The sequence below is a fragment of the Panulirus ornatus genome, chromosome 48, assembly GCF_036320965.1.
Source record: "Panulirus ornatus isolate Po-2019 chromosome 48, ASM3632096v1, whole genome shotgun sequence".
Lineage (NCBI taxonomy): Eukaryota > Metazoa > Arthropoda > Malacostraca > Decapoda > Palinuridae > Panulirus > Panulirus ornatus.
The window spans coordinates 28997067-29016294 of NC_092271.1; the positions used below are offsets into that span (position 1 = coordinate 28997067).

The 19228-nt window shown below is 39.5% G+C and overlaps 1 protein-coding gene across 1 annotated transcript in view; it reads left to right on the forward strand.

Annotated features, from left to right (window-relative positions):
• Window positions 1–19228, forward strand: part of LOC139763999 (FERRY endosomal RAB5 effector complex subunit 3) — an 84989-nt gene that overhangs the window by 20316 nt on the left and 45445 nt on the right. Inside the window, exons 5-8 of the mRNA XM_071690471.1 lie at window positions 6472–6707; window positions 7290–7460; window positions 10424–10536; window positions 15781–15929. Of these exons, the coding sequence (XP_071546572.1) occupies window positions 6472–6707; window positions 7290–7460; window positions 10424–10536; window positions 15781–15929 (669 nt within the window). The remainder of the gene's footprint in view (window positions 1–6471; window positions 6708–7289; window positions 7461–10423; window positions 10537–15780; window positions 15930–19228) is intronic.

A 19228-nucleotide genomic window follows, 5' to 3' on the forward strand; every position in this document is an offset into this window, starting at 1 on the left:
GAGTAAATGTGAATGAGAGCAAGGTTATTAGGTACAGTAGGGTTGAGGGTCAAGTCAATTGGGAGGTGAGTTTGAATGGAGAAAAACTGGAGGAAGTGAAGTGTTTTAGATATCTGGGAGTGGATCTGTCAGCGGATGGAACCATGGAAGCGGAAGTGGATCATAGGGTGGGGGAGGGGGCGAAAATTTTGGGAGCCTTGAAAAATGTGTGGAAGTCGAGAACATTATCTCGGAAAGCAAAAATGGGTATGTTTGAAGGAATAGTGGTTCCAACAATGTTGTATGGTTGCGAGGCGTGGCTATGGATAGAGTTGTGCGAAGGAGGATGGATGTGCTGGAAATGAGATGTTTGAGGACAATGTGTGGTGTGAGGTGGTTTGATCGAGTAAGTAACGTAAGGGTAAGAGAGATGTGTGGAAATAAAAAGAGCGTGGTTGAGAGAGCAGAAGAGGGTGTTTTGAAATGGTTTGGGCACATGGAGAGAATGAGTGAGGAAAGATTGACCAAGAGGATATATGTGTCGGAGGTGGAGGGAACGAGGAGAAGAGGGAGACCAAATTGGAGGTGGAAAGATGGAGTGAAAAGGATTTTGTGTGATCGGGGCCTGAACATGCAGGAGGGTGAAAGGAGGGCAAGGAATAGAGTGAATTGGAGCGATGTGGTATACAGGGGTTGACGTGCTGTCAGTGGATTGAATCAAGGCATGTGAAGCGTCTAGGGTAAACCATGGAAAGCTGTGTAGGTATGTATATTTGCGTGTGTGGACGTATGTATATACATGTGTATGGGGTGGGTTGGGCCGTTTCTTTCGTCTGTTTCCTTGCGCTACCTCGCAAACGAGGGAGACAGCGACAAAGTATGAAAAAAAAAAAAAAAAAAAATATATATATATATTATATATATATATATAATATATATATATATAATATATATATATATAATATATATATATATAATATATATATATATATATTTTTTTTTTTCATACTATTCGCTATTTCCCGCGATAGCGAGGTAGCGTTAAGAACAGAGGACTGGGCCTTTGAGGGAATATCCTCACCTGGACCTCTTCTCTGTTCCTTCTTTTGGAAAATTAAAAAAAAAAAAAAATATATATATATGGGAGGGTATTGATTGAGAGGGTGAAGGCATGTACAGAGCATCAGATTGGGGAAGAGCAATGTGGTTTCAGAAGTGGTAGAGGATGTGTGGATCAGGTGTTTGCTTTGAAGAATGTGTGGAAGTCGAGAACATTATCTCGGAAAGCAAAAATGGGTATGTTTGAAGGAATAGTGGTTCCAACAATGTTGTATGGTTGCGAGGCGTGGGCTATGGATAGAGTTGTGCGCAGGAGGATGGATGTGCTGAAATGAGATGTTTGAGGACAATGTGTGGTGTGAGGTGGTTTGATCGAGTAAGTAACGTAAGGGTAAGAGAGATGTGTGGAAATAAAAAGAGCGTGGTTGAGAGAGCAGAAGAGGGTGTTTTGAAATGGTTTGGGCACATGGAGAGAATGAGTGAGGAAAGATTGACCAAGAGGATATATGTGTCGGAGGTGGAGGGAACGAGGAGAAGTGGGAGACCAAATTGGAGGTGGAAAGATGGAGTGAAAAAGATTTTGTGTGATCAGGGTCTGAAGATGCAGGAGGGTGAAAGGAGGGCAAGGAATAGAGTGAATTGGAGCGATGTGGTATACAGGGGTTGACGTGCTGTCAGTGGATTGAATCAAGGCATGTGAAGCGTCTAGGGTAAACCATGGAAAGCTGTGTAGGTATGTATATTTGCGTGTGTGGACGTATGTATATACATGTGTATGGGGGTGGGTTGGGCCATTTCTTTCGTCTGTTTCCTTGCGCTACCTCGCAAACGCGGGAGACAGCGACAAAGTATGAAAAAAAAAAAAAAAAAATATATATATATATATTGATTGAGAGGGTGAAGGCATGTACAGAGCATCAGATTGGGGAAGAGCAGTGTGGTTTCAGAAGTGGTAGAGGATGTGTGGATCAGGTGTTTGCTTTGAAGAATGTATGTGAGAAATACTTAGAAAAGCAAATGGATTTGTATGTAGCATTTATGGATCTGGAGAAGGCATATGATAGAGTTGATAGAGATGCTCTGTGGAAGGTATTAAGAATATATGGTGTGGGAGGCAAGTTGTTAGAAGCAGTGAAAAGTTTTTATCGAGGATGTAAGGCATGTGTACGTGTAGGAAGAGAGGAAAGTGATTGGTTCTCAGTGAATGTAGGTTTGCGGCAGGGGTGTGTGATGTCTCCATGGTTGTTTAATTTGTTTATGGATGGGGTTGTTAGGGAGGTAAATGCAAGAGTCTTGGAAGAGGGGCAAGTATGAAGTCTGTTGGGGATGAGAGAGCTTGGGAAGTGAGTCAGTTGTTGTTCGCTGATGATACAGCGCTGGTGGCTGATTCATGTGAGAAACTGCAGAAGCTGGTGACTGAGTTTGGTAAAGTGTGTGAAAGAAGAAAGTTAAGAGTAAATGTGAATGAGAGCAAGGTTATTAGGTACAGTAGGGTTGAGGGTCAAGTCAATTGGGAGGTGAGTTTGAATGGAGAAAAATTAGAGGAAGTGAAGTGTTTTAGATATCTGGGAGTGGATCTGTCAGCGGATGGAACCATGGAAGCGGAAGTGGATCATAGGGTGGGGGAGGGGGCGAAAATTTTGGGAGCCTTGAAAAATGTGTGGAAGTCGAGAACATTATCTCGGAAAGCAAAAATGGGTATGTTTGAAGGAATAGTGGTTCCAACAATGTTGTATGGTTGCGAGGCGTGGGCTATGGATAGAGATGTGCGCAGGAGGATGGATGTGCTGGAAATGAGATGTTTGAGGACAATGTGTGGTGTGAGGTGGTTTGATCGAGTAAGTAACGTAAGGGTAAGAGAGATGTGTGGAAATAAAAAGAGCGTGGTTGAGAGAGCAGAAGAGGGTGTTTTGAAATGGTTTGGGCACATGGAGAGAATGAGTGAGGAAAGATTGACCAAGAGGATATATGTGTCGGAGGTGGAGGGAACGAGGAGAAGAGGGAGACCAAATTGGAGGTGGAAAGATGGAGTGAAAAAGAGTTTGACAGAACAGGGCTTGAACATGCAGAGGGTGAAACCCATGCATGGAATACCGTGAATTGGAGTAACATGTTAAATTGGGGATCACCTGCTGTCAGTAGACTGAAATAGGGCATGTGAAGCAGCTGAGGGGAAACCATGTAAAGGTCTGTAGGGCCTGGATATGGATAGGGAGCTGGGGTTTTGGTGCATTACACATGACAGCTAGAGACGAGTGTGAACGAATGTGGACTTTTTTGTCTGTTTTCCTGGCGCTAACTTGCTGAAGCATGGGGTAGTGATGCTGTTTCCTGTTGGGCAGGATGGCCCCAGGAATGGATGAAGGCTAGCAAGTATGAATATGTACATGTGTATGGGGTGGGTTGGGCCATTTCTTTCGTCTGTTTCCTTGCGCTACCTCGCAAACGAGGGAGACAGCGACAAAGTATGAAAAAAAAAAAAAAATATATATATATATTATATATATATATATTATATATATATATATAATATATATATATATTTTTTTTTTTCATACTATTCGCTATTTCCCGCGATAGCGAGGTAGCGTTAAGAACAGAGGACTGGGCCTTTGAGGGAATATCCTCACCTGGACCTCTTCTCTGTTCCTTCTTTTGGAAAATTAAAAAAAAAAAAAAATATATATATATGGGAGGGTATTGATTGAGAGGGTGAAGGCATGTACAGAGCATCAGATTGGGGAAGAGCAATGTGGTTTCAGAAGTGGTAGAGGATGTGTGGATCAGGTGTTTGCTTTGAAGAATGTGTGAAAGGGGGAAGTTGAGAATAGATACAAATGAAAGTAAGGTTATTAGGTTTTAGTAAGGTATAGGGACAGGTTAGTTGGGATTTGTGTTTGAATGGAGAAATTTTAGTTGAAGTTGAGTGTTTTAGATACCTAGGAGTGGACTCGGCAGCAAATGGAACCATGAAAGAGAAAGGGTTATATGGTGAGTGAGTGTAGGTAAAAGTTTTGGGAGTATTAAAGAATCTTTGGAAAGAGAGAGATCGTTTCTGGGTACAGATAAGGATGTGCAGAGGGGTGTGGATGTGTTGGAATTCACATGTTTAAGGACATTATTTGGTGAGATGGTTTGATCAAGTAAGCAGTAAAAGGGTAAGAGGTGTGGTGCTAAGAGGAGTGGGGTTGAGAGAGCTGAAATAGTTTAGACATATAGAATGAGTGAGGAAAGGTTGACAAAGAGGATATACATGTCAAAAGTGGAGTAAACAAGAAGAGGAGGCCACATAGGGATGAAAGGATGGAGTGAAAAAGAGTTTGACAGAACAGGGCTTGAACATGCAGGAGGGTGAAACCCATGCATGGAATACCGTGAATTGGAGTAACATGTTAAATTGGGGATCACCTGCTGTCAGTAGACTGAAATAGGGCATGTGAAGCAGCTGAGGGGAAACCATGTAAAGGTCTGTAGGGCCTGGTTGTGGATAGGGGGCTGTGGTTTCAGTGCATTTCAAATGACATCTAGAGAATGGATGTGAGTGAATGCAGCCTTTCTTTCTTTGTTCCTGGTGCTACTTCACTGATGTGGGAATTGGTTTGGTAAAGTCTTGGGAGTAAAGTCAGAAAGGACAAGAGCTAAGGAAGGAGTAGCAATACTCCTAAAGCAGGAGTGAAGATTTGTAGAGCTTTTCAAAAAAGTAGAGAGAATGTTGGGGAGAAGAGAGTGGTGAGAGTAAGTGGACTTTAATGTGTGAGGAAGTACCAGGAGAGATTGAATGAAGAATGGCAAAAGGTGAGAGCAAATGACATGAGGGGAGTGGTTGAGGAATGGTATGTATTGAGGGAAGCAGTGATGGCATGTGCAAAAGATGCATGTGGCATGAGAAAGGTGGGAGATGGACAAATTAGAAAGGGTAGTTAGAGGTGGGATGAAGAAGTAAAGTTGTGATTGAAAGAGAAAAGAGAGATGTTTGGACAATACTTACAAGGAAGGAGTGCAAGTGACTGGGAGAGTATAAAAGAAAGCGACAGGAGGGCAAGAGGAAGATGCAAGTGTTGAAAAAGAGGGCAAATGAGGGTTGGGGTGAGAGAGTATCATAAATGTTAGGGAGAATAAAATGATATTTTGGAAGAGGGTAAATAATGTGCAAAAGACAAGAGAACAAATGGGAATATCGGTGAAAGGGGCAAAGGGGGAAGTGATAACAAGTGGTGGTGAAGTGAGAAAGAGATGGAGTGAGTATTTTGAAGGTTTGTTGAATTTGTTAAATGATAGAGTGGTAGATGTAGTGTGTTGTTATTAAGGTGGTGTGCAAAGTGAGATGGTCAGGGAGAATGGTTTGGTTAAGAGAGAATAGGTGGTGAAAGCCTTGCAGAAGATGAAATCCGGCAAGGTGCGAGGTTTGGATGGTATTGCAGTTGAATTTATTAAGAAAGGGGGTGATTGTGTTGTTGATTGGTTGGTAAGGATGTTCATTGTATGTATGGATCATGGTGAAATGGCTGAAGATTGGCAGAATGCATATATAGTGCCATTGTACAAAGGCAAAGGGGATGAAGGTAAGTGTTCAAACTACAGAGGCATGTTTGTTGAGTATTCCTGGAAAATTGAATGGGATGGTGTTAATTGAGAGGGTAAAGGTATATACAGAACATCAGATTGGGGAGGAGCATTGTGGTTTCAGAAGTGGTAAAGGATGTGTGTATCAGTGTTTACTTTGAAGAATGTGTGAGAAATATTTAGAATTATAGATGGACTTTTATGTGGCATTTATGGATCTGGAGAAGGCATATGATAGGGTTGATAGAAATGCTTTGTGGAAGGTCTTAAGAATGTATTGTGTGGGAGGTAAGCTGTTGGAGGTATGTGTATGAGTAAGAAGAGAGGAGAGTGACTGGTTCCCAGTGAAGGTGGATCTGTGGCAGGGGTGTGTGATGCTTTGCAATTACTGAAGAAAAGAGGTTTCATTGGAAAAATTAACAAATATTCCACATTGGCTATTAAGGCATACTTGTACTTCTCTTAAATATCTGGGTAACTTTGAAAAATCTTAGCTGATGTCTTAAGTACAATGAAATTGGTACATTTCTCCAAATTTATTGCCCTTGTGTTAGTGCCTTGATGAAGTTGTAGTTACACTTCCCTGATGGTTCTGAAAACTGCTTGTTGATCATATTGTACAAGTAGTTGTTGAATTTTTTTCCATATCATTTGTTATTCAAGATTACTCTGTATTATAATGAAAGAGATTTGTTGAATATTGTAATTTTTTAGATTACAAAACAAATTGAGAAGCTTTTGCATTACCAGAAGAAATGCAAGCATTTATTATCTTGGACACAGTATGACATAGTATGAAATAAACTAGTGTGGGATTGTTCATATCATATGCACAAGTAAAAAACATTACTGATAAATACTTTAATATATTTTGATATTAACAGGCAAACAGAAGAGATGAGCAAAACTGTGAGTAAAGTAGGGGTAAATCTAACAGATGATGATGTGAATGACCTTGCTGCTCGTCATCTTGAAGATTCACAGCTGATAGAGGTTCAGTGGGACTCTACAATTTCTGTGTTGAAAGAAAATCAGAAACGAGAGTTTAAGAATTTCGTCTTAGAGTCATTTGCTGGTCGAGAAGTGACTACACCAGTAACACCTAAGTAAGGTTTCTATAATTTTTTTATTTTATTTTAGATTCCCTGTTGTAGTGCTATGCTAAGGCTTGATTTGTTAATTGTAGTAGATGGTAAAAGGTTCTCTAACTGACTCTTGTCACCATATCATGAAGATGGAGAGATTGTGTCAATTTTCAGTGTGATGATACAGTATTCTGTACATTTGTATTAATTTCTTATTCTCTGTTTTACTGACAAGGAATGATGATGGCTGACAGTAGACTGAATATTGTCATTAGTATCATTCTTTGAAATCAAGAAATTTAAAGAATCTTTATTTTCAAGTCTTAGAAAGCATAAATCTTAATTGCTCTATATCTTGGAAACAATGAGCTTACAGAAAATTGGAAATCTTATTGTTCTAGGATGTAATTAGCCAAAATTCTTTGTTGTTGAAAAAGTTATTTGAGAAAATTTGAAAGATTATGCTGAGCATCCAGAGTGTGGCTGTTTACATATGAACATTTCATTGAGTTACAATTTTAGTGGAATCTTTTGAAATTTACCATATTCATTACTCTACACCCTTCACAGATATTTGAATATTTCAACGAATTCTTTCTTTAGAGATTTCATAATGAAGGGCTCAGATTCTGTTGTGGTGGTGGAGGCAACAGGCCCAATGCAAGAAGAGAGTTTTACCATCCACCTTGGTGCACAGATGAAGCAGATGCACAATTTACGTCTTCTCTCAGAAGATGTACTTCAACTTTGCAAATATCAGTCTCATGATGCAAGGTTAGTCATAAATTTACACACACACACACACACACACACACGCACACACACACACACACACACACACACACACACACACACACACACACACACATGCGCGTGCACACGCACACACACGCACACATGGACACACACACACGCACACACACACACACACACACACACACACACACACACACACATAAGGGCATGGTTATTAGTTTCAGCAGCATTGAGGGACAAATCATTTGGGATGTAAGTTTGAGTGGAGAAGAACTGGAGGAATTGAAGTGTTTTCGATATCTGGGAGTGGATTTAGCAGCAGATTGAACCATGAAAACAGAAGTAAGTCACAGGGTGGGGGAGGGGGCGAAGGTTCTGGGAATGTTGAAGAAGGTGTGGAAGGCAAGAACATTATCTCAGAGAGCCAAAATGGGTATGTTTGAAGGAATAGTGGTTCCAACAATGTTATATGGTTGCGAGGCATGGGCTATAGATAGAGTTGTGTGGAGGAGGGTGAATGTGTTGGAAATGAGATGTTTAAGGACAATATGTGGTGTGAGGTGGTTTGATAGAGTAAGTAATGAAAGGGTAAGAGAGATGTGTGGTAATAGAAAGAGTGTGGTTGAGGGAGGAGAAGATAGAGTAAGTAATGAAAGGGTGAGAGAGATGTGTGGTAATAAAAAGAGTGTGGTTGAGGGAGGAGAAGAGGGTGTATTGAAATGGTTTGGTCACATGGAGAGAAAGAGTGAGGAAAGGTTGACAAAGAGGATGTGTGTGTCAGAGGTGGAGGGAATGAGAAGTGGGAGACCAAATTGGAGGTGGAAGGATGGAGTGAAAAAGATTTTGAGCGATCGGGGCCTGAACATGCAGGAGGGTGAAAGGCGTGCAAGGAATAGAGTGAATTGGAATGATGCGGTATACCGGGGTCGACGTGCTGTCAGTGGATTGAACCAGGGCATGTGAAGCATCTGGGGTAAACCATGGAAAGTTCTGTGGGGCCTGGATGTGGAAAGGGAGCTGTGGTTTTGGTGCATTATACATGACAGCTAGAGAGTTAGTGTGAATAAATGTGGCCTTTGTTGTCTTTTCGTAGGACTACCTTGCATGCGTGCGGGGGAGGGGGTTGTCATTTCATTTGTGGCGGGGTGGCAACGGGAATGAATAAATGCAGCAAGTATGAATTATGTACGTTTGTGTATATGTGGGGAGCTGGAAATCCTCCCCTCATGTTTTACTTTTTTAAATGAGGGAACAGTCATCTGTTCTTGATGTGACCTTGCTAACACAGGAAATGGCGAATATGTGTGAAAAGATCTTCCTTGCATGTAATAGCAAAAAGATCCCTCTGTAGATTTGCTGGTCCTATTTATTCTCCTTTTTTATAGATTGGACAGACTATTGTTTTCTCCATTCTTTTTTAATATTTCACATTATTTCAACATAGTATTAAAGGCATGCTTTAGGCACTTTATTTCCAGTTTTATATCCATTTTTTATGCTCTTTACTGAATTTTGAGTTTCTTCTAGTTTGATATTATTCATGTCTTCATCAAGAGCTTCAAAATAAATATTTTAGGATTTGCTTTCTTTTCTTTATTATCTTTAATATTTAACATTTTCTGAAAATATTCTTCCCATGTCATTGCTATTCTAATCCTTAACTGCATCAAATGATATTTGAGAAAATATTGCCTTAAAGTTTTATTGGTGCAGGTAGAGCATTGACAGTCCATCACCTCAAAGTCTGGCACCATTCTCAAATTTTGATGGTATGTTCATTTGCTAATGATTTGCATTAGTTGCTCTTAGTTTTCCACCATTAGAGCACATTTTTTAAGATTTCACTCATGCCATTCTTCTTTACACCAAAAGGTATTGTGTTAAGTGAAAACTCATTGTTTCTCACTACCATCATTGCTCCGACAACCTTTACTCTTTGCCTTTTTTTGTTTTTTTAGTATTATTATTATACTGTGGTTAGTGAATAGCTAAAAGTACAAGAGTTATGTAAGCAGTTAATGGTGATTTTAGAGTAATTTAGCATGACATATATGATCCTGGAGCTTAATTCAGTGTATATCATGGAAGTCTTTTATCATGACTTTGCTTAATATAGCTTTTCCTGGGAATGTATCATTTGTGTCAAGCGAGGAATGTTAGTAATTTCATCAGTGTCTTTGGATGTGAAATTTGTTTCTTGAATGCAAAAGAAAGGAAGAGGATGGATATGTTGGAAATGAAAAGCCTGAGGATGATATTTGGTGTGGGGTAGGTTGATCACATATGAAATAAAATTATCAGAGAGAGGTGCAGTAGTGAGCTTACTGTGACTAAGAGGGTTGACTAGGGTGTGGTAAAATGGTTTGGACATATGGAGAGGATATGTAAAGAACTTATGTCAGAAATGGAGGGGGAAGGGGGAGATGGAGATGAAAGGATAGTGTGAAGGAGGTTTTAAGGTATCTGGGTAGGAATATTAAGAAAGCCAGAAGCTTGTATCAAGTAGAGTGAGTTGGAGTGATTTACAATTTAGGGCCATGTGCTGACAGTGGGCTGAACCATGGCATATGAAGTGGTCACTGTAAAGCATGGATTAGTCATTAGGGCTTGGCAGCAGATGATATTCTCTGGCTTGTTTTTTTTATACATGTCAGCTAGAAATTGTACATCTGCAAATGAAGCCATTGTTTATTTGTTCCTGATGTTACCTCACTAAGGCAGGAGAGGCAGTAAAATATGAAATGCATATTTGATATACATTTGATCTGTGACATACTGTCAGTGTCTAGTTTCATGAATATTGTAAAAGTATTCTTAAACTTAAAACTTGCAGTTGTGAAAAGAATCTCTGTAGAGATACTCTGATCTTATTCCTACTTTGTACATGACATTATTAATGTGAAATTTGAATAGACCTAGGATTAATGTATAATCTAAATTGTATAAGTTATCATCCATTAATGAATAATGATAATTTTCAGTGACATCCCACCACAAAGGATTCAGACCTCAATGAGCCTTTACTCTCACAACCTGAATGGGTTGGTGCTGTTGGTGGATGACCGTATTAACACCTACACTGGGATCAAGCGTGGTAATATTCTTTTATTTTCATTAGAATACCATTCATAGGATACAAGGACCCAATAACTTTTATTTCTGTTCCTGACAGCAAAGACAGTGACCATGACTTATTTGTCATAAAGATAAGGAAAAAAAGTACTTAAAGTGGTCTTACCTTACCCCAGTGATTTGCTTCTGAATTCAGGCAGTGAATATTTAAACCAGCACTTCAGTGATTGTCAAGAGGCATTCCTCTGACCAGCTGTCTTTTCTTTCTGCCTCATCCACATGTGGCCTGCTGGTATTCTGTCCACAAACACATAGTATCTCTTGGTTATACATAACAATCGACAATACTTAACTCCACAACTTTTCTTCATAATTCTAGATTTTCCTGTGGTGAGTGCTAAGCACTAGCTTTGACTTTTGGCAAAATGATAAGAGGAATAGAGTGAATAAGTAGATAGAAACACAAGGCAGGAGCATTAGATAGAAACACAGGTAAAAGTCATAAATAAGAACATAAGGTGGGAGCATTAGGTAGAAGTTACTAATAGGCAGGAACATTAGGTAGACATATCAGATAGAAGTTTATAGGAACATTAGGTAGAAATAATCAGTTGGAACATACGGTATGAGCCTCTGGAAACACTGTGCTAGAGTTGCCCTCTAACAGTGGCCTGTTAAGGGTGAGGTGCTAAAAGCTAAGAAGTGGCATTGGAGTTCACCCTCATGAGCGAGTTCCTGGAGGGGACAGGCATTAGACATATATGTATATATATATATACAAAGATAGATAGAGACAGTTCAAATAAGAGGACATGTAAGAGAAAGCAGCAGAAGGTCACGAGGAAGGTGTAGGGATTGAAAAAGAGGGCAAACAAGAGTTGGAGTGAGCAAATATCAGTAAACTTTAGGGAAGATAAGATGTTTGGAAGGAGGTTGATAATGTGCAAAAAACTAGAGAAGAAATATGAACATTAATGAAGGGGCAAAAGGGGAAGTGGTAACAGACAGTGATGAAGTGAGGAGATGGGATTAATGATTTGAAGGACTGTTGAATGTGTTTGATGAAAGGGTGGCAGATGTAGGGCGTTTGGGTTGGTGTGGTATGCAAAGTGCGAGAGTCATGAAGAGTGGTTTTGTGAAGAGAGAAGGTGGTGAAAATGTTATGTGAGATGAAATGTGGCAAGGAGGCTGGAGTGGATGGTATTATAATTGAACTCATTAAGAAAGGGGGTGACTGCATTGTTGATTAGTTGTTAAGGATTTTCAGTGTATTTATGGATCATGTTGAGGCACCTGAGGATTGGCAGAATGTATATGTTGTACCACTGTATAAAGATAAAGGGGATAAAGATGAGCATTCAAACTACAGAGGTATAAGTTTGATGAGTGTCCTGGTAAGTTGTGAGATGATAATTATTGAGAGGGTGAAGGCATGTACAGAGCATCAGAAGTAATTATTGAGAGGGTGAAGGCATGTACAGAGCATCAGAGATAATTATTGAAAGGGTGAAGGCATGTACAGAGCATCAGATTAGGGAGGAGCACTGTGGTTTCAGAAGTTGTAGAGGATTTGTGGATCAGGTGTTAGCTTTAAAGAATGTGTGTGAGAAATACTATGAAAAACAGTTGGTTTTTTATATGGCATTTATGGATCCGGGGAAAGCATGTAATAGGGTTGATAGAGAGGCCATGTGGAAGGTCTGAAGAATATACACTATGGTAGGATAAATACTAGAAGTCATGAGAAGTTAATATCAAGGGTGCAAAGCTAGTATACAAGTAGGAAGAGAGGAGAGTGAATGGCTCTAATCGAAGGTTGGTCTGCAGCAAGGTTGTATGATGTCACCATGGTTGTTCAATTTTACTGTGGTTGGGGTGATGATGGAGGTAAATGCAAGAGTCGTAGAGAGAAAGGTGTGTATATAGTCTGTAGTGGATGAGAGGGCTTGGGAAATGTCAGTTGTTTGCTGTTGATACAGTACTAGTAGCAGATTCAAGTGAGAAACTGCAGAATTTGGTGAATGAGTTTCGAAGAGTGTGTGAAAGGAGGAATTAGAGGGTAAATGTAAATAAAAGCAAGGTTATTAGATTTAGTAGTGTTGAGGGACAGGTTACCTGGAGTTTGAGTTTGAATGGAGAAAACTTGGAGAAAGTGAAGTGTTTTAGTTATGTAAGCACATGGCAGTGAATGGGACCATGGAAGCCAAAGAGAGTCATAGGATGGGGAAGGGGGCAAAGGTTCTGAGAGTGCTAAAGAATGTTTGGAAAGATAGGACATTGTCTGGGAGGACCAAAATAGGTATGTTTGAGGTATGTTTGAAGGTATGATGGTACCAACAATATTATATGGATGAGGCATGGGCTATAGATAATGCTGTGTGGAGGTGATTAGATGTGTTGGAAATTAGATGTTTGAAGACAGTATGTGATGTGAGGTGATTTGATCAGTTAAGTAATAAAAGGGTAAGAAGGAGGTGTGGTAATAAGAAGAGTGTGGTTGAGAGAGCTGAAGAGGGTGTGTTGAAATGGTTTGGACATATGGAGAGAATGAATGAGGAGAGGTTGCCAAAGAGGATATATGTGTCAGAAGTGAATGGAACAAGGAGAGCTGGGAGACCAAATTGGAGATGGGAAAAGATTTAGAGTGATTGAAGTCTAAATATACAGGAGGGTGAAGGGCATGCATGGGATAGAGTGGATTGGAACGATGTTGTATACTGAGGTTGCTGTGCAGTCATTGGACTCCTTGTTCCCAACACTCCTGACACATATATCCTTTTTGTCAACCTTTCCTCACTCATTCATCCCATATGTCCAAACCATTTCAACACACCCTCTTCTCTCTCAAAAACACTTTCTTTTATTACCACACATCTCTCTTGCCATTTCATTACTTACTCGATCAACCCCCTCAAACTACACATTGTCCTCACCCTGGGCACCCCTTATTATGCCTAAAATGTTTCAAGTTTCTTGCTGTCATTGTCATAGAGCTGTGGTACTCTGACAGGTACACACGTAGATATAAAGGTTATTTTATTAATGTAGATGCGATGTATGAAATATTATAGAGCAATCCTTTATGATCCTGTAGAAAAAAAAGAGCATACGACCAAAAAGTGTCACAAATTGTTAACTTCTGTGAAATATACACCGGTGGTATAGCTTATCTCAACATTCTTGCTTCATGATGGTGAAGTTGTTTTAATATTTGCAGTTTGTTATGCACAATATTATATATCACTCATTTTTGAACAAATACCTTGATGTGGACTTTTATCCTTGACTGGAGCCTCCCACATAAAGAAAAGTAAAATGGGATTGTAAGACCAAAATTAATGTTGCAAACTGGCTGTAGGCTTTATCTCAGTGTGATCACTAAGTAAAAGTGAACTTATGATATTTGCAATTTAGTGTATACTCTGTTATTGAGCATTCATTTATGGACAAATGCACAAAAAATGTAAGGCCAAAAGTAAAAACCAGTATCACAGATTTATTATTATTGTAAATATTCACATGCTTGTAGAGGTGAGTGAGCCAGGGTGTGTTGACGGATAACTCATCATGTGGCAACTATGTGGCTTCTGAGTGAAACAAGTCTAACTTTCTATCACTGATACTCATTCATTCCACAGTTTTTTTCTTACTTGATGCACTCATATTCACAATATTGTTTATGTTTTTTTTCAAATATTGAAAAATAGCTCAACATAGCAGATTGGAAATCTGTTTTCATTATAATGAATGAGTTAAGTGTACCCAGTGTCAAATTATAATTATTGCTATGTGTTATTCTACAACTCACTGTGAAACATACATTTTGCTCGGTAATGCATTGCTGTAGAGGGTAATTTGTTGATGCTGTGAGTTTGACGTAATTATCAAATATCTAATGATGGTATAACTTTTTTATCCAGTCTCATAGTGTACACTTGTCTTTGATTGACAGGCTAAGACAGCAAGCTTGTTATGTTGTTGAGGGAACAGTTGCCTTCCTCCAATTCAGGGATTTAGTGTTTACTTTTTTGGGGGTAAATGTGTTAGTGCCTTTAACCGTCATTCTACTTAACTCTTGGTGCTTACTTGTGCCACTATCCCTGTTTAACTCAAAGACTATCTTGTTTAACTCACAGTTTGTTGTCGTTGTTAGGCCACTTGATTTAACCATAACCCTTGGCTTCATCTTGGACTCTCTCTAGTAACCAATACTATTTGATTACTAAAGGAGTCTGAAGATTGATGGTCTGAACAAGGACCAAGTTATTAATTATATGCAAGTAAGGGTATCACAAAAGATTTGATTCTTTTTTCATTCGAACTCACCTTCACAGTGTGCACAGTCATTTTGTACATGTGTGCAGTTTTGGTAGTGAATAATAACATGCATACATTGCAGTACAAGGCTGAGGTCCATGAGTGGCCTTCACTTTTGGGAGTGATATTTTGATATTTTTTCATTAAAGATATTCTTGCTCTTTTTTTATCATCTGTTGTCAAAGCTCACCATTCTACTAGGATTGCAAGAGAAGAAAATTAGGCTCAGTTTTTGCGTGTTTTTTTCCATAGGCATAAGGTGAGTGGTTACACCTAAATTCAGAATCTCTGCCACTTATATCTTCTTATCTCTCAGGTTACTCTTAACAGTCCTCAGAAATTGATATACTGTATATTGTAAGTGTTTCTCATAATGTCTTAGCTCATCCAACAATCTGGGTATTTTTTGTGGATCATCATGTATGCATGACCTGGAGGTTGAGGGCCATGCTGTTATAATGGTGGTTTTAGGGGTACTGAGGAGAGCAGAAATTTTTCCTGTCTCTATAGCAATAGAAGAGACCCCTCTAGGTTACTTATGGTATTATCATCACACAAGTTATTTAAACATAGATTGGAAAGTTAGAACATCATTTGATGTCAGCCACTGTTTCATAAGAGGACTTCAGTTGATGTCTGCTTCCATGCAAGTGTAAATTAAGAGAAATAGCTGATTAGGTAACAGGTAGTCAGGCAGAATTACATATAACATGATTTAGCTAAAACTGTGGCTCACTTAAAGAGAGACATTTAGCTAATGTAAGTCAGTGTTTCCTCAGTATCATTACCTTTGTTATACAGTGTACAAAACCCTTATGCCAAAGTAAAGTTAAAACATGTATGCCAACTTTATTAATGTTGTGTATCCTGAAATTTATTTTGTATTAATATATCTTATTTTTTCGTAAATGATTTAGAAGCCCTTTTCAGTATCGTTACTCCTACTCAGATTTTGGACGTGTTTGTAGTAGATCAACAGAACTACACTTCCCAGATTTAGAAGACCAGCTTGAATCTGTCCGAGATACCGTTCCTCAGGTAGTGCAGTGGCGCCGTGATCACCCTCCACCACACTATGATTGTGATGAAGATGCTCTTGTAAGTCTCTCTTCTGTATAAGAAAGTCAGCAACCTGTTTATATTACAGTAGAACTTCAAGTAATGATGCTTCAACTTGCAACATTTTGGATTTATGACACTTCAGAATTAGAATAAATTGTATCAGTTTAATACCCTCTGTTTCTACTTTTGACTGATTAGAAAAAATTCCCTTTATATACTTTTTGTGAGATGAGGTGATGTGAGAAGGAGATGGAGTGAGTATTTTGAAGGTTTGTTGAATGTGTTTGATGATAGAGTGGCAGATATAGGGTGTTTTGGTCGAGGTGGTGTGCAAAGTGAGAGGGTTAGGGAAAATGATTTGGTAAACAGAGAAGAGGTAGTAAAAGCTTTGCGGAAGATGAAAGCCGGCAAGGCAGCAGGTTTGGATGGTATTGCAGTGGAATTTGTTAAAAAAGGGGGTAACTGTATTGTTGACTGGTTGGTAAGGTTATTTAATGTATGTATGACTCATGGTGAGGTGCCTGAGGATTGGCAGAATGCGTGCATAGTGCCATTGTACAAAGGCAAAGGGGATAAGAGTGAGTGCTCAAATTACAGAGGTATAAGTTTGTTGAGTATTCCTGGGAAATTATATGGGAGGGTATTGATTGAGAGGGTGAAGGCATGTACAGAGCATCAGATTGGGGAAGAGCAGTGTGGTTTCAGAAGTGGTAGAGGATGTGTGGATCAGGTTTTTGCTTTGAAGAATGTATGTGAGAAATACTTAGAAAAGCAAATGGATTTGTATGTAGCATTTATGGATCTGGAGAAGGCATATGATAGAGATGCTCTGTGGAAGGTATTAAGAATATATGGTGTGGGAGTCAAGTTGTTAGAAGCAGTGAAAAGTTTTTATCAAGGATGTAAGGCGTGTGTACGTGTAGGAAGAGAGGAAAGTGATTGGTTCTCAGTGAATGTAGGTTTGTGGCAGGGGTGTGTGATGTCTCCATGGTTGTTTAATTTGTTTATGGATGGGGTTGTTAGGGAGGTGAATGCAAGAGTTTTGGAAAGAGGGGCAAGTATGAAGTCTGTTGGGGATGAGAGAGCTTGGGAAGTGAGTCAGTTGTTGTTCGCTGATGATACAGCGCTGGTGGCTGATTCATGTGAGCAACTGCACAAGCTGGTGACTGAGTTTGGTAAAGTGTGTGAAAGAAGAAAGTTAAGAGTAAATGTGAATAAGAGCAAGGTTATTAGGTACAGTAGGGTTGAGGGTCAAGTCAATTGGGAGGTAAGTTTGAATGGAGAAAAACTGGAGGAAGTAAAGTGTTTTAGATATCTGGGAGCGGATCTGGCAGCGGATGGAACCATGGAAGCGGAAGTGGATCATAGGGTGGGGGAGGGGGCGAAAATCCTGGGAGCCTTGAAGAATGTTTGGAAGTCGAGAACATTATCTCGGAAAGCAAAAATGGGTATGTTTGAAGGAATAGTGGTTCCAACAATGTTGTATGGTTGCGAGGCATGGGCTATGGATAGAGTTGTGCGCAGGAGGGTGGATGTGCTGGAAATGAGATGTTTGAGGACAATGTGTGGTGTGAGGTGGTTTGATCGAGTAAGTAATGTAATGGTAAGAGAGATGTATGGAAATAAAAAGAGCATGGTTGAGAGAGCAGAAGAGGGTGTTTTGAAATGGTTTGGGCACATGGAGAGAATGAGTGAGGAAAGATTGACCAAGAGGATATATGTGTCGGAGGTGGAGGGAACGAGGAGAAGTGGGAGACCAAATTGGAGGTGGAAAGATGGAGTGAAAAGGATTTTGTGTGATCGGGGCCTGAACATGCAGGAGGGTGAAAGGAGGGCAAGGAATAGAGTGAATTGGATCGATGTGGTATACCGGGGTTGACGTGCTGTCAGTGGATTGAATCAGGGCATGTGAAGCGTCTGGGGTAAACCATGGAAAGTTGTGTGGGGCCTGGATGTGGAAAGGAAGCTGTGGTTTCGGGCATTATTGTGTGAAGGCTGGAGACTGAGTGTGAACGAATGGGGCATTTGTTGTCTTTTCCTAGTGCTACCTCGCACACATGAGGGGGGAGGTTGAAGGTGTTCCATGTGTGGCGAGGTGGCGATGGGAGTGGATGGGGGCAGACAGTGTGAATTGTGTGCATGGGTATGTGTGTATGTGTCTGTGTGTGTATATATATGTGTACATTGAGATGTATAGGTATGTATATTTGCGTGTGTGGACGTGTGTGTGTAGACATTGTGTATGGGGATGGGTTGGGCCATTTCTTCGTCTGTTTCCTTGCGCTACCTCGCAAACGCGGGAGACAGCGACAAAGCAAAATATATAAATAAATATACTTTTTTATTTTCAATGTCTTAGAAGAACACTTTCTTTTAATAATGATGTATGTCACTGTAGTTTGAATTATTTGTCTACTTTTCATACATATTTTAATTAGGTCTCAACATTCAGTAAGTTTGAATTATTTGTCTACTTTTCATACATATTTTAATTAGGTCACAACATTCAGTTAGTTTGAATTATTTGTCTACTTTTCATACATATTTTGATTAGGTCTCACCATTCAATTGGTTTCCCACCAACTGGCAAAATATATTCATTTTGTGTTCACTGCTACCCCATCTTTTACCACATCCACAGGAAGAATAGATATTTCAATATGTCTGGAAGTAATGTTAAAACTACTCATGGGCATACAGGATGTAAGGCTATCACTCATGAGGTTAGATTATAGGTGTGTAGGAGGTTTGATACTGGTCAGAAACTCATGGCTATAGGTAAGACTAATGGTCTCCCTCATTCTGCTACCTTTATATTTTTAACAAATGCCTAGTAGATATTGTCTGCATTCCCTGTGATATGGCAACATTTGTTGAGTTACATAATTCAGTTGATGTAAATAACCATACCGTAAACCCCCATTCTAAGGGATTGATTAGGGTCTGTTTGAAGCCAAATTTCAATATATCTCAAATTTTTTAAAGAAAGTTAATAGAGGAAATATTAATAACTTTAATAGCAATATACCTTTTTCTTTTGAGGCTGAAGGTGTGTAGATAGGGAGTAGCAAAGATTACTCTGAATCAGGAAATAACTCCACTTATCACACACATGTATCCTCTTTGTCAGTCTCTCTCTCTGCTCATTTTCTTCACATGTCCAAACCACATCAGCACACACTCCTTAGCTATCTCAGCCATCATCATATTACCAAACCTCTATGTTACCCTATCATTTTGTACTCAGTAAATGCATTCACACTCTCTCATACATTCTCATCTATAGTCCAAGACTTGCATCCAAACTACTGCATCAGGACTACTATACCTTCAAA